Source organism: Micropterus dolomieu, linkage group LG20 (genome assembly GCF_021292245.1).
Source record: "Micropterus dolomieu isolate WLL.071019.BEF.003 ecotype Adirondacks linkage group LG20, ASM2129224v1, whole genome shotgun sequence".
NCBI classification, from domain to species: domain Eukaryota; kingdom Metazoa; phylum Chordata; class Actinopteri; order Centrarchiformes; family Centrarchidae; genus Micropterus; species Micropterus dolomieu.
In genome coordinates this window covers 8,244,567-8,260,240 of record NC_060169.1, presented here as the reverse complement: position 1 = coordinate 8,260,240, position 15,674 = coordinate 8,244,567, and the positions used below count along the sequence as shown (strand labels likewise).

The window sequence follows — 15,674 nt, the reverse complement described above, 5'->3', positions numbered from 1 at the left end:
TAATATATAACATAATAACAATTTGGAATAAGTTCAAATCTCTGTTTAGCAGTATTACAAGGTCAGGTATACTTCTGTAGATTAGCAGCGATGTGTATACAGTTACACTATACAGTATAGTGTAGTCTGGGCTCTTAGGTGAACAGCAACATCCAGGAAATAATCAGTGATAGCAGTCTGGTGTGAATGGACTGAACACAGGTTGCGTGTGTGTTTATTATCCTGCATCCACTGCAGAGTTTGTGTGTGCAGATGATAACCTTGTCTTCAATCCGGGGGGGGGCCTGCTAGCTGAGCTAATCTAAACGCTGATGCACACTGGATTACAGTGGCCTACAAGTGATTATTTGCACAACGGAAACTATTACAGGCCACCATTGGTCTTTGCTGCAAACCTGTTTTTTATAGCCATGTTGTTCTGTTTCTGGTTTTATGTAATAGCAACAGTGCACAGTTGCCCTTGAGAGCAAACTAGCTGTCTTTGATGGTGAGATCTGTGCAGGCAATACTGAGCATGAGTCATCCGGAAGCCCACACACAAATACTTTTCAGCAGCAGCCTTTCCATGCTCGGGAATTACAGCATTGTCATGAAAACATTAGTAGGTTTTTTTTTTTTTTTTTTTTTTTTTAAGAAATCATAAAAAGGTTTTAATGGATAACAGTATTTTTTTTTTTTTTTTATATTTTTAGGTGAATAATTAGAGGAGCTGGTAATCTCTTTATTGTGGGAGAGGGATCCCTCCTCTGTTGCTCTTCCTGGGGTTTCTTCCATTTTTGTCAGAAGGTGTCCTGTAACCTTGTACAGATTGTAAAGCCCCTTGAGGTAAATGTTTGTTTTGTGATATTGGGCTGTATAAATAAAATTTACTTAATTTACAGTCAACACTTTGTTTGCTGGTACAGTACACTAACTTAAGTAACACAATATGAAGTCTCCCAGTAAGGCGTGCAGTTGATAACAACATATGACTCATGTCTTGGTGATTGCTGAATCATACACCAAACTGCCTTTATGTTTTATAATCACTTGATTCAATGTAATTCTTGCCCGTGGTAGAAGTAGGTTGAACCAAAGATTATTTTGCTGAACACTTGACAAAGTCAGACTAGTGTCCATCTAGTTCAGCTATGGTGTCTTTGCGAGCAGACGAAGCTTTATGTAATTGTTTACATAATATTCCCCGTTGACATTGTCTGCCAGGCTGTAGCTGTGGGTGGTAGAGAGTCTTGGATGCCTTAAGGTTTGTGTTGATGCTCAAACTGGTTGCTGTGTTTTCTGTGACCACTGTGAGTTGATGACTATCTCTTTTAGCCAGAAGTGCTGTTACAGTAAGCCAGTCCTGTCCTCATTTAGCGCTGTCTACATGTAAACTGTGATTTAAAGCATTTAAAATGTCATGGAAAAACTGGTGACTGCATATGTTGTCCAGATTATTCAGTTTAACACTAGAAACTTAACATAAGCAAATGGAGCCGTCCCACCATGCTTCACTGTGTGTGCAGTGCATGACATGCCCCCCAACAGAACTGTGCTGAGATGTGCAGTTCTTTTTCAGATTTAAATGCACTTTTTTTTTTTACATAATATAACAGTGGTGAAACTTAACTAAATAAAATAATCTGCTATTGCCCTCAACCAAAACACTTGAACATTATTAAATACTTTATGCTCCAAGACAATTCCAGTTTCAAGTTCCCTACCCAAGCATTAAATGTTATTGAGTAAATGTGCTTCTCCCTGTGGAAATGTATAAATATGTCTTTAATATGTGTTATTGTGTTTGTTACAGGTATTCCACCTTCTCCTTTCTTTGACAAATGTTGAGGCCAGAGATCAGCCTGTTCAACAACTGTTAGAGGTGACGGGGTGAGGACAGGGAGGACTGTCGGTTAGCTTACCAGGTTTTGTCTCATGAGAGTGACTGTGCCATCCAGGCACTGCCAGTGACCAGGGCTGTGGCTGTGGTGGGCCCAGCCCAGGAGGCCTTTTTGTACATCACTCCAGGCTCCCACTGACCTGTGCTGCTCACACCATGGATCAACAGAGAGACAAATATGGCGAGCGGCCCACAAGGGCCGCTAAAGCTTCCCAGGGAAGCCGCAGTGGACACTCGTCCCGACCATCTGGCTCCTCCAGCTCCTCTGGGGTTCTCATGGTGGGGCCGAACTTTCGTGTGGGCAAGAAGATCGGCTGTGGAAACTTTGGGGAATTGAAGCTTGGTATGTTGAGTCTGAATATTGTGTTAAATGGTTCAAGACACAACGGAATAATTGACAGTGACTTTGGAAGTCTCTATAGCAGTTCTTAATGGTTCTGAATGTAACAACACTCAGTTGCCAGTTTATTAGGTACACCTAATCAAAACTGATGCAGTCTAATACAACAACCCTGCAATTAATTGTACATTCATGAAGGTTATTAGATTTAGATTAGATTTAACTTTAATGTTATGCACAGAGTACAAGTACTGACACAAAGAAATCCAGTTTAGCATCCAACCAGAAGTGCAAAAAGCCGGAAAGTGCAGAGTTATGTACGTATACAGGTAATATATAAAAACATTGAGGAATGGATAAGAAAACACTGTATATACATAGATACATATATACATATATTATTATGAACAGTGTAAAATGAATAAGCTAGGATATATACAGTATGGGCATGTGCAGGTATAAAAGTAATGCTATTTTAATTTAAACTATTTTAGAAAGGTGTTGAACCCTTTGGACCTTTTCAAAGTTTGCTGGAAATTTAAATAAAAACTATTTTCATCACTTAGTGTTGCTTGGTGAGCCAGTTGTAAAGCTTTAAGCGGTGTTTGTTGGTGTACTAAAAGCTATTTAATGTATGCTTTTCCTTTTCTGTCTTATTTCAGGTAAAAATCTCTACACCAACGAGTATGTAGCTATTAAACTGGTAAGCGCACACTTTCTCTCTGCATGATTCCTCACCTTTGCACATATGAGAAACCTTAGCAAAATAATAGATAAAGTTGGTCCATTGCATAAAGTGGAGCAATGCTTTTAATTCAGGAGCAATAATATTGGTATAGAACTTGCTTATCCATAATCAACATCACTATATAAGAAAGGGTGGGTTGTTCTTTCGTATTTGGTGTTTGCATCAAGTAGTCAGAAACTACACACAAATTACGTGTTTTTATAGCCATTTGTAGTTGATTTCCAGAAATATGACTCTCAAATTGTGATAGGGTGGCACAGTGGGAGTGCTTGTTGTATTGAATTATCTGGTCTTTGAGGAAAAATGTGAATAAGGCGTAGAGGCTTGGTTAATGTTTGTGTCTGGAAATCATGACTGCTGACTCATGCTGTATTATTGTTCACTAGAGAGTAGTAAATACAGTAGCTACAGTATGAAAGTATTAAGGTTACCAAGTCAAATAGTTCTCCCTAAAAGGTGTGTTGAGTTTCAAAACTTCAATGTACTTGGAGGAAATTTTAGAATTTGTGGGCACAATTGATCTAAAGAAATCTGGGAGTGTATCTTAAATTCATACTCGGGTCAGTTTCCCAGAAATTTGATTAAAATTGTATTTTCCAGGTGACTTTGTATTGTCCCTTTTTAACTTAATTACACTGGGTGGAGTGTAACTTTGGGGAAAGGACAGCTTGTGTCCAGAAGTAGCAAGGACAGTACTGAGAAAATGGAAACTTTTTAGGATGACTCAGATAATGGAGGAGTCAAATATGAGGGACATGTTTTTAATCCCAGGTGACAGAACATAATATATATGTTTGAGCTTATGGTACAATAAAAAGAGCTGCTGTTTGTGCAAACCTAAATACACCTACTACTACTACAGTTACAGGATGTTTTTTCATGGTTCATCCCAGATTCTGTAATCACATTTCATTGGGTGGTGTTTTTCTATACAGGGTTTTTCCTGCATACAAAATTTTTTGGCGCCCCCCAAAGAGGTTTTAGCGAGCGCCAAAGGAAAATCTCCAGCGCCAAAATTGAGGGGAAAAAGCGTTTCATATCCTCTCTCAAATGTTTTTAAAAGCCATTTATCAAACAACTGTTGAGCAAGCAGAACATAAACTTAAATACAACATCTTAACTTCCAGCAGTCACCTTTCCTCTCATCTACAGCCGCTGTAGTCGCTGTTTACAATGCAGCTGGCATTAGATTTAGAAACCAGCTGCTGTGTTGGTTTGACTGCACCTGAACGCTCCGCTACGAAGCTAACTGTACGGCACTGGTACTCTCCTCTACCCTCTCCATATCAGGTTCTCTGGGCACTAAGTGATGCTCACCTGTTCCCGTTCTGCCTGCCTGCTAATCTTAGCAAGGAGATCGGGGGTGTTTTTATATACAGTCTATGGGTGCGTTTCATATAGCCGTGTGCACAGTTGCTCATCAAAGTCACTTCGTGAACTGACCAATCACAGCCTGGAGTAGGCGGGACGTTAAAAAAAATGTTGAGGTACTACAGCAAATGTTTGAAATGTTGAACTCGTTGTTCTGTATGCATGTTTTTTTTAATTATTGACAAGTTAGTGCTTTGCATTATTATTAGAGGCTACTAATAGTAAGCCATATAGCAGTCTGTACTGTTATCTGAAAATATAATGAATACATAATGAAACATTGACACTAATCAAACCTTAACAACAATGGTGTAGGCTTATATCAGAAAATGGGTTTTATTTGTGAAACAGCTGAATCTCAACTAATAAACTATCTGCAGGCAGATTATCCAAATAAAGTGTAACCTGTAAATATTTTATTATACTAACATTATACTTTCTATTTAATGTTATAATGTTTATTTATGCACTAATTTATACCTTTACTCCTGTAGGTTGTGGATATATTTTGTTTATCAAATGGTCAGAAATAACAAGAAAATGCATAGATTTCAGTCATAAGGGTAACTCATTGCCTTTACTGTACGAGTAGCCTACAGAATTGATCATGCTTACTGTCACGTGAGGTCACCCCCCCAAAGGCCCTTTCTGAGCCAGGAAAAACCCTGGTATATGCCCTTAAGTGCAATGAGTCATCAAATAATTGTTGGCACTTCACAGACCACGAGGTGACAAACAGAAAAGATATTTAATTTCTTCAATGGTTTAACATGCAAGTAAACTTGTTTTAGCTGGGTTTTCCCACAGTTTTGAGGTTCTTGCCATTAACTGAGTACTGGTTTGGATGTGTCCACTGTGCAGGAACCAGTGAAGTCGAGGGCACCACAGTTGCATTTAGAGTACCGGTTCTACAAAACATTGGGAACTACAGGTAAGGTCGCAGATTTGTTTGCCGCTCGCTCCTCATGGTGTTTTTGTGTGACTGCATGACAATGATTTGACTGTTTTGGAAGATCAGCTCAAAAGATTGCGTCATTTCCCCAACAAACGATTATTCCACTCAGGTTAATAAGATTGATATTAAGCTTGGTCAGCAACTTATTTTAATCTCCGGGACTTTGTGTACATGAGTGTGTGAATGCCTAAGTGCATAGAGGGTGACCTTGCTTGACAATAGTCTTACCAGGGGTGCAATTCAATATGAAACGTGTTGACATAAAGCTTCCTACACACCCACAAAACAAATGCAGCCGCAAGTTGTTTTTTATTAATCCACTGAAAGTTATGTTTAGTGCTGTTTGTCTACAAAGCAGTGTCCTGTCTGCAGTCGCATTAATGCACATCCAATGCACGTCCAATGTCCAGTTTAGATTTGAGCTAAAAACATCTGTATTATTCACTGTGTCACACTGGCTTGGTGTGGGTCTGCATGGGTCTAGTCAGGTTGGATCATGTTTCTGTGTACATAGTGAATAACTACTAGTAGCTTCTCAAATATACCTTCTTTTTTTTATGAAAAGAAACTGTGAACACAATACTGACTTAATAGAATCTTACATTGATGTGGCAGACTTGTTAGCAAGCAGCTGCTTATTTACACATCCAGCAGTTATGGAGCAACATTATCATTCATCTGTAGTCTAGACATCTGCTGAATCTGTCCTTATTCACTGTCCTTTCTTTGCCCTTTCCTGAGGGATTTATCTGGCACTAAATCCTCCCACTATGTTCACCAGCCATTCATTTACTATTACTTACTGACCAAAAACGTCCAGGAACGATGGAACCAGAGGAACTAAACTAGGAACTAAAAGTCTCTATTGCGCAACCCTATTTGTGTTTCAGCCGTGTGCAGTGTGGTGCTGGGCAGATGGTGTACAGTGAGCGTGCTGATGAGAGCAGAGAGAGTGAACAAAAACAATAGTTATGGAAAACCATAATGACTTGAAAGATGCTGTAAAGCTTTAATATAATTTAATTTTTTTTATCTTTTATTGTCACATACAATTATACACAGTACAGTGCATGTGAAATTTGTCCTCTGCATTTATCCCACCCTAATTAGGATGCAGTGGGCAGCCGTTGTCCAGCGCCCAGGGATTCAGAGCATTGCTCAGGGGAACCTTTGGCAATGGTCCTTGCTAGGTTCGAACCATCGACCCCACGGTTCCCACGCCAAGTCCCCACGGACTGAGCTAATGCCTCTAAAGGGTGATGATTCATTTGTGTCATCACTACAAGCCACACCTTTTCACATAGTACAAAGCCATTGAACCCATCTTGTTGTAAGAAATGCACCTGTGAGGTTTGAACTTTAGTATGTAGGTTTATGTCTAGTATGAAGCAGGCTTATACATTGTTGTGGTGCTGCACCTAGCAAAAGGAATTCACGTATTTGATTTTCTTTCTGTTGTCTTATTAAAACATCTGGAAATGCTGTACCAAAGTTACTCTGCACAAGGCTAGATCATGTCAAAGGTTAGCTCTAATCACCAGATGGTCTTTAAATCTTTTAATGTATTTAATATGCGTGCTATAAACTGCACATATCAATAACTTTATGGTAATTTCAGCCAATATTACTGCGGATGATTTTAGTGCAATACTAGTGAGTATCTAGTAGTCATTTTAATTATTTCTGGTTCCAAGTGTCCGCAATTAGTCAAGCCCAAATGAATTTAACCCAAATTTCGTAAATGTAGTTCCTCCTGATACCCAACCTGTGACTCTTTATTCTGCAGTCCATTAAATGGTTTATTTTTTACAATTGCTCACACGTAATGGCCAATGGCAACAGTTTCTCTCCCACACTGTCTGGTTCATGGCGTTGAACAGCGATGTCAGCACCTGATAATACAAACACTGACATACAGTGGGGAGAACAAGTATTTGATACACTGCTGATTTTGTAGGTTTTCCTACTTACAAAGCATGTAGAGGTCTGTAATTTTTATCATAGGTACACTTCAGCTGTGAGAGACAGAATCTAAAATAAAAATCCAGAAAATCACTTACAATCATCATACAATTGTATGATTTTTAAAAAATTAATTTGCATTTTATTGCATGACAAGTATTTGATCACCTACCAACCAGTAAGAATTCCGGCTCTCACAGACCTATTAGTTCTTCTTTAAGAAGCCCTCCTGTTCTCCACTCATTACCTGTATTAACTGCACCTGTTTAAACTCGTTACCTGTATAAAAGACACCTGTCCACACACTCAATCAAACAGACTCCAACCTCTCCACAATGGCCAAAACCAGAGAGCTGTGTAAGGACATCAGGGATAAAATTGTAGACCTGCACAAGGCTGGGATGGGCTACAGGACAATAGGCAAGCAGCTTGGTGAGAAGGCAACAACTGTTGGCGCAATTATTAGAAAATGGAAGAAGTCAATCTCCCTCGGTCTGCGGCTCCATGCAAGATCTCACCTCGTGGGGCATCAATGATCATGAGGAAGGTGAGGGATCAGCCCAGAACTACACGGCAGGACCTGGTCAATGACCTGAAGAGAGCAGGGACCACAGTCTCAAAGAAAACCATTAGTAACACACTACGCCGTCATGGATTAAAATCCTGCAGCGCACGCAAGGTCCCTGCTCAAGCCAGCGCATGTCCAGGCCCGTCTGAAGTTTGCCTATGACCATCTGGATGATCCAGAGGAGGAATGGGAGAAGGTCATGTGCTCTGATGAGACAAAAATAGAGCTTTATGGTCTAAACTCCACTCGCCGTGTTTGGGGAAAGAAGGACGAGTACAACCCCAAGAACACTATTCCAACCGTGAAGCATGGAGGTGAAAACATCATTCTTTGGGGATGCTTTTCTGCAAAGGGGGCAGGACGACTGCACCATCTTGAGGGGAGGATGGATGGGGCCATGTATCGCGAGATCTTGGCCAACAACCTCCTTTCCTCAGTAAGAGCATTAAAGATGGCTCGTGGCTAGGTCTTCCAGCATGTCAACGACCCAAAACACACACCCAAACTCTGTAAGAAGCATCTCAAGGTCCTGAATTGGCCTAGCCAGTCTCCAGACCTGAACCCAATAGAAAATCTTTGGAGGGAGTGGAAAGTCCATATTGCCCAGCGACAGCACCGAAACCTGAAGGATCTGGAGAAGGTCTGTATGGAGGACTGGGCCAAAAGCCCCGCTGCAGTGTGTGCAAACCTGGTCAAGAACTACAGGAAACGTATGAACTCTGTAATTGCAAACAAAGGTTTCTGTACCAAATATTAAGTTCTGCTTTTCTGATGTATCAAATACTTATGTCATGCAATAAAATGCAAATTAATAATTTAAAAATCATACAATGTGATTTTTCTGAATTTTTGTTTTAGATTCCATCTCTCACAGTTGAAGTGTACCTATGATAAAAATTACAGACCTACATGCTTTGTAAGTAGGAAAACCTGCAAAATCAGCAGTGTATCAAATATTTCTCCACTGTAACCATGTTTATCTTTTTCCACATCCTCATGTCTTTTTCTAGAATCATGCCCATTACATTTTATTCTGTGTTCAGAATGAAAGACAATGCAAACATCTTAACATATCTTCTGTTAACTCTGCCCCCTTGAAAATTTCTCAGTTTGTCATAAAAGATTAGTCAGGGTCTGCTGACGCATCCGTTTTACAGCAGCCACTGACAAGACAAGTATTAAATGAATACAACAGAGAAATAAATTAAAGGCAAACCTTTTTTAGTCTTGGTACAAGAGGACATGGGTGGGACCACTAGAAACAATAGAAAAAATCTAGTTGTTATTCTGGTAAAATGGTTTAAAATAATGTTTACATTGCGCTGGTTGTCACTTGAATGCACCTAAACTGGAGCTAGGGATTGGTAAGAGAAGTTTAATCATTTACCTTGTGAATTTGTTATTTAAGCTTTTCATTATAAACCGTTAAGTCACAGTGTTACAGTTAAAGGATCATCCCCAATTTGGCATGGAAAATCGTTTTTGTGATGTATGGTCTTTGAAACGCTTTTTGGAGCTCTGCATGCATATATGATAACCAGACTGGGAATGTAATGGCTATTGTTTTGCAAAGGCAAGGGCTGGAAAAGGCCAACTGTGCGGAAACTCATTAAATATTTAGAGAGTGGGTCTGCCTCTCTTAGTACTAACCTGCCTCTGTCCTCTCCTCCAGATGGGATAACGTGACCTCATTTCTTCTTGGCTGTATGCTGTGCCACATTCCTCTCAGCCAATGTGGTTGTCACAGTGTCTGTGCGACAGGGTCTTTATGAATTAATGTGTTTGACTCAGATGCTCAATCAGGTGTTGTATCTAGTGCGTAACCAACTGTCACTGGATATTAATGAGGATGATTCAATTAGGAATTAAGCACTGCCTTCCAGATATTATGTGAGAATATTTGTCAGTGCAGTCAGTAACAGTTCCCTCCCTGCTTTGGGTTTACAAAACAGCAGAATATAAGGCTTTATTGTGCAGGACAAGATAGGTTTGAATCAAGACGGTTTGTTCAAGGGTGGGTGGACACTATTGAGCTGTTAAATGTATTGGAAGCCAGATCTCGTCATGAAACACTACACCAACTCTGACTTTTGCAATCCCAAGGAGTAAACATTTCCCTCAGTGACACAGCTTGCTAGATTTTTTTGCAAACATATGAAGCAAAGGCAGGAGGTCTTATCTTGGATGTCTTCTCCTATTAATGCAAAAACATGGATCTTTAAGAATAGTGATAGATCGATCGATAGGCCAATTAATCAGGCTGATAGTCCATCTGATATCTGGCATTTTGAGATGATCGGTTTATAGTTGGCCAATGAACAAAAAATGTCTGCGGATACATCTGAACAAAATATTGCGGCGTAATCCCGCAATTGTGTGTGCTTTTGTTTGTGTGTGTGTGTGAGCTTTCTGGGTTACCTCCTACGCTGCGGCTGCCTGAGCTCGGTCAAAAAATAAAATGCCCTGTGCAGATTCCCGATCGCAAAACAACAATAAACACTGTTAAATGGTTTCTTTTTTGCCTGTTTTAACTGCGTAGTCTACTTAATCATTGTTAGAAGCACAAAAGCAAGCACTGATTACCAAATCAATGAAATCTAAACATGTCAGCAAAATCCGGCAGGCAAAATGCTGTGATTCTGAAATGCACCCTCAATGCTGAGGCACTTCCAGTGGATGTTGATGCCGGGCTGGAACCTAACAAAACTGGAGCAGCTGGAGTCGGTGGACTTTCAGAGTAAGACTGTTGAAAAAAGACAGACTTGTAACACAACAGCTTAAAATGTCCCTCCTGTTCCAGCATGCCGGCTGTGGCTTTTCACACAGACATTGTTCTGCCTCTGTTACTGCCAACATTCCCGGCTCAGAGGTGAATCAAATCGGACCCTCTTTCCGGCTCGGTACCTTTCACACAGCGCAGTGAGCCGGCATATTGGTGTAATAATCCTGGAAAATTGGGCAGTGTGAAAGCGTCTAATAAGGCATGGTGAGAAATTAAAGAGCCGTGTTTTAGTAGACTTTTTTTTCACAACCCTATATCATCTATACCTTATCAGTCTTTAAGGGAGAGATTTGAAAAACAATTGTAACTAAATCAACAGATGTAAATACAGTATCAAGTTGTTTTTTTAGCATTTGTGAGCTACTAATGTAACTTCATTCTCTTTAATTTGAGGAACCAGTCACTAGCTGGAGCAATAGTGCAATCAAAGGTTGATCTGTAGTGCACAAAACTTGATGTGAGGCAGGAGCTGGTTGTACTCCACCACAAAATGTTAAGTTGTAATATGGGGAAAAAAATTATTAGTTATTTCATATCCCAATAACTATATATATCCAGATATAGATTTTTATTTTTTGAAAATTCAATGAAATATGGCATTTCCAACTGTAACTCGGGATATTTCTCTGCATTATAAAGGTGGGGTATGCCATATACCATGACAAATACCACAATAGAATGAACTGCAACACAGCAAGTAATGTAACTAATGTTAGCTAGGTTGTGGGCTAGCAAACTGACGCTTCTTGCTGCTGCAACGCTAACATGAGAGGACGCGACTGTCCCAGAGCAGCACAGCAGCTCCAGACAGTGACAACTAACTTCACAACAGCAGCATGTCTGGGGAACTATAAAGTAAGCTGTATGTTCGTGGGCAAGTCATTTAACATTACCTGACTGACACACACATCACAGCTGCCACTGCTGGATAGTGTTGTGTGGCTTGTCCATTATTTTTAATGCCAATTTCTTCCCTGCAACACAGGCTAGTGTGGAAGAATTTACCGCAGTGAAATTAGTCTCAAGTTGGATATTAGTTTTACGTTGGACATTCGATACATGCGGAATTCCAACGTAAAACTAACTTCACCGCGCTACAAAGCGCCTTTTCCTTACCAAAATATTGCGGTAAAGTGTGGAATTTGCGACAAAACAGAGTATAATTGTAAACGATAGAAAAACGCCTATCGTCAAACTGCACAGCCCTATGTATAGCAACTGCAAAACCAACACCAGTAGCCTGTCTCTTCTTATTCCACGTCTTCACTTCCATCCCACAAATTTTGCGGTAAAATACACCTGTCATAAATTTACAATGTGAAAATCCATCTGTTCACCTATCTCTAAACTGCTTATCCTGTTGAGGAGGGTTGGCGCATATCAGTGGGCGAATGGTGGTGTACACCTTGGACAAGTGACTGGTCTATCACAGGGCAGACACATACGTGTGTGTGTGTGTGTGTGTATATGTGCATATATAAAGAAAAACACATTCACACCTACAGTCAATTCAGAGTCACGAATTCACTTAACCGGCATTTCTTTCGACTGTGGGAGGTATCCCACACAGGCAAGAGGAGCACATGCAAACTCCACACAAAAAGACACCACACAGTAATACTGACGTAACTTCTGTGATAGACAGCTTCCATTATATAAAAAACACACCACATGTTGCCAACATGCATGAAGAAAGAAGTTTATTTTTTTTTATTATTTTTTTTTTGTAACATTAAATGGTAACTTTTATCTGCCCTGTCAAAGTACATCCCCTAATGCTTGTTTTTGCCACTAACAGACTGTAACAGATTGTTAATACAAGTGTCTGACAACATTATGGAAGGGCTCCCTACAGAGAGATACTGGGTATTTTTTGTTTGTTTTTTTTAAAGGATACGATCTTTTTGTTTGACCAGACAGTCACTTGGCTGTCGAAAAAAGCATTTTTATTCATCTGGAACTAAGCATGTTATAATACACAGTTACAACATAAAACAGGTGTGCAAAATATTGGTACAACTAGGGTTGGGCGATTGTCTCTCTTTTAATATCGTCTGATCATGGATACTTGAGATCACCGATTGGTGATCTGATCGCCGGGGGGGGGCGGTGTTACGTTGCAGCAAGTCAGTGAAATGCCAGCATGGAAGAAACAGGCTTATTAGCTTTAAGAGAAACCACCAGAAACATTTGTAAATACACAATAGTGTTTCCCACAGAACTACCTCGAAACTGTGGTGCAGCGCGTGCGCACGGCAGGGAGAGGGAGGGTGCAATCGATAGCAGCTATGTACAGCGTGTCAACCTCGACAACCCAGCTTTATTCTAACGTTAACACATCCACAATTTTTTATGATTTTACTCATATTAAATAGTATTTAGTATGTGGCGGTCAGCGTTGATATTGTGGCATGTCGTGTCGCAACAAATAAATCAATGAAGGGAAACACTGCAGTGTGGTGCAGATTCTAGAGACTGTTTTTATGTCATCTTAGTTCTGATAGTGAGTTAGTTAAAATTGCCTTTAATATCGGTGCATGATAAACCAATCGCTCATTATCCCTTCAATCGTCAATAAGCGATCCAATCGGAACAACCCCTAGGTACAACAGAAACCAAGTAATGCGCACCTTTCTACAACCCCGTTTGTCACAGTAATAGATGGATTATTAACGGTCAGACTACTACCAGATCCCAACTCTGGATTGGTCTCTGGACAGAGTTCACAGAAAGATCTGATCTGGTCTCTGAAAGCAGGTTGAAAAATTGCACGCATAGCAAGTCATATGCAGGGAAATTTGGGGCGATTGCCTTTCAGTCGGGCTTAAAACCAGTCATATTCATTCATCATACATTTATATTGTTCCCCTTTTGTTGTAAAGGACTGCAGCCAGCACCTCCCTATTAGATTACAGCAAAGCAAAGGAAAATTTGCTCTTATCTTTTTACACAGGACGGTCTGTGATATTCAAAGGCTGACAGAACTGATACATTTGTCACCGTCTACATGAAATTTTTTGTAGTTTTTTTTTTTTTTTTTTCTCTTATCACAGACCTGCTGCTATGAGTAATGATATAAGTATATATGAGATATCTTGATCCAGCATTTGTGATTTGCTATATAATACAACTGCGTAGTGTATATACTTGGCATAAAATTTGTAAAGCTAACTCTGCACTGAAACATGTTATGTCTGTGGGAAATGGAGTGTCCGTCTGTAAGGTTTGAACAGGCATGGACTTAATACTGAATTTAAAGAGCTCACTGACGCATACTGTCAATGGGCTATTTTGTTGAAACTGTTTGTCTATGCCACATGCAGTTCACTTGCTTGCGACATTGTAGAAATGTCTTCAAGACCAAGTCAGGACAGCACCCAGACGTTCAGGGGTTTTTTGTTCTTTTTTGAAAATTAGACAAAAGAAGTCAAAAGTGGTACCTGCAAAATTGGTAGCTTCCATCAAAGTGAGTCTTCCTGTACAATTAGAGAATACTTTACAGTACAGCACACACAGATTCAATCTCTTATGAAGACTGTTTTGCAGTAGATAATGATGGTTCTGCGATCCCTGGCTTTCCTCTGCTAGTGAAAAGTTGGACCAACCTTGTTTTCAATTGAACAACCGTTTATCCACTTATTTACAGCACATCTTCAATCTGACACATTTTTAGGCCTCCCACAGGCACCCGGGGTTTCAAGGCACTCATTCCTATGGTACAATTAGCAACCCACAGAACTGCATAATGGTGTCCAGAAACACAGGATGGAGCACAGCATGACTCCTACATGCCCATATGCTAGCTGACAGCATTTACGCCACCTTTCATGCTGCAGTGTATTTCCCATTACCCAGCTGGCAAGTTAAATGTCTTCAGCAGCATATTCAATATGAATATGTTAACTCACCACATCAGGTTAATATTTAACTTTGTGATTATCAGTCTCTGCTTAAATTACTTGAGCAGAATAATACGTTTATGATGGAAATTTTAATCTCTTAACTAAACTTTATTGTGCCAACTCATTTCTTAGAACTGTCTTAGACCTGAATGAACTGAGCTCACAACCAGTATGTTGTGGGCTGACAGTGTGTGTGCAGAAGAAAATAAATCTTTCCGAGCTTCTACATGTGACGCAAGATATAGTAAACATGTTTAGGTCGGAGTTAAAATTTACCAAATCTAGTCTAGGGATGCTACGAGAAAGAATTACACATTTAGTCTTAAAGCTGCTCTGATCAAATGACTATATGTAATGTGAAAGGTTTTACTCGTAGTTACAAACCCACAGGATATTATTTCTCAAATCTGCACTTCTCCTCGGCTTTACGGAGCGTCTTAACCTCTTCAGCCTGAGCTCAGTGTTTTGCTTTTACGGTGGACATTATTTTGGTTCACTCTCACCACTTTCATCAGCTTAGTTTCCAGTGCATGTGGTAGCTGTTCTGAGTAAAAAAAGCTCTGATACATCCACTGTACACAGTACTAGCTCAGCATCAGATGACAGACATTGGACAGAGGTTAGCTACTAGCTAGTGAGTATGGAGCTAACTGCTTTCCTCAGGTGTTGGTGGAGACCCAAACAAAGCTAGAAAGAAAGTGAAGATTGGACTTGACACAACTTCAAATGCCTACTGTTGCTCTGTGTCCGCTGGATGTGCAAAGCAGTGTGTAAGCAGATGTATGCTAACACACATTCATCATGTCAACTTCGTACACTGATATTATGTCAGTGTTTTACATAATTGCAGATTTAACTATTAGATTTTCAATGAAATCATCCATTCAGAGGTGAGGAGCAATGGCAATATTTGTTCATATCTAAATATACATAAATAAACGTAACACTCATATTTGCATCTACATATACATATGTACTGTAGATTCAGTACTTTTCTCTAAGAGTTTTTAATGTCAGAATTGGACTTCCCTACTTTTTTCCCTACTTCTATGCAATTATAATATTTCTGAGGACTGAGCACAGATTAAGCAGTCTGATAAAGCAAGGTCTGTACGATTGAAGCGGCAGCATTTCTTTGAAGTTTCTTGAGGGGACATTTTTAATAGG

At 39.8% G+C, this 15,674-nt stretch overlaps 1 protein-coding gene across 2 annotated transcripts in view; it reads left to right on the top strand.

Moving 5' to 3' along the window:
* csnk1g1 (casein kinase 1, gamma 1) overlaps positions 1–15,674 on the top strand; it is a 40,764-nt gene that overhangs the window by 6,546 nt on the left and 18,544 nt on the right. For both annotated transcript variants that reach the window (XM_046031794.1, XM_046031795.1), the window contains exons 2-4: positions 1,793–2,222; positions 2,882–2,922; positions 5,200–5,269. In XM_046031794.1, the coding sequence (XP_045887750.1) occupies positions 2,036–2,222; positions 2,882–2,922; positions 5,200–5,269 (298 nt within the window). In that variant the 5' untranslated portion in view covers positions 1,793–2,035. The remainder of the gene's footprint in view (positions 1–1,792; positions 2,223–2,881; positions 2,923–5,199; positions 5,270–15,674) is intronic.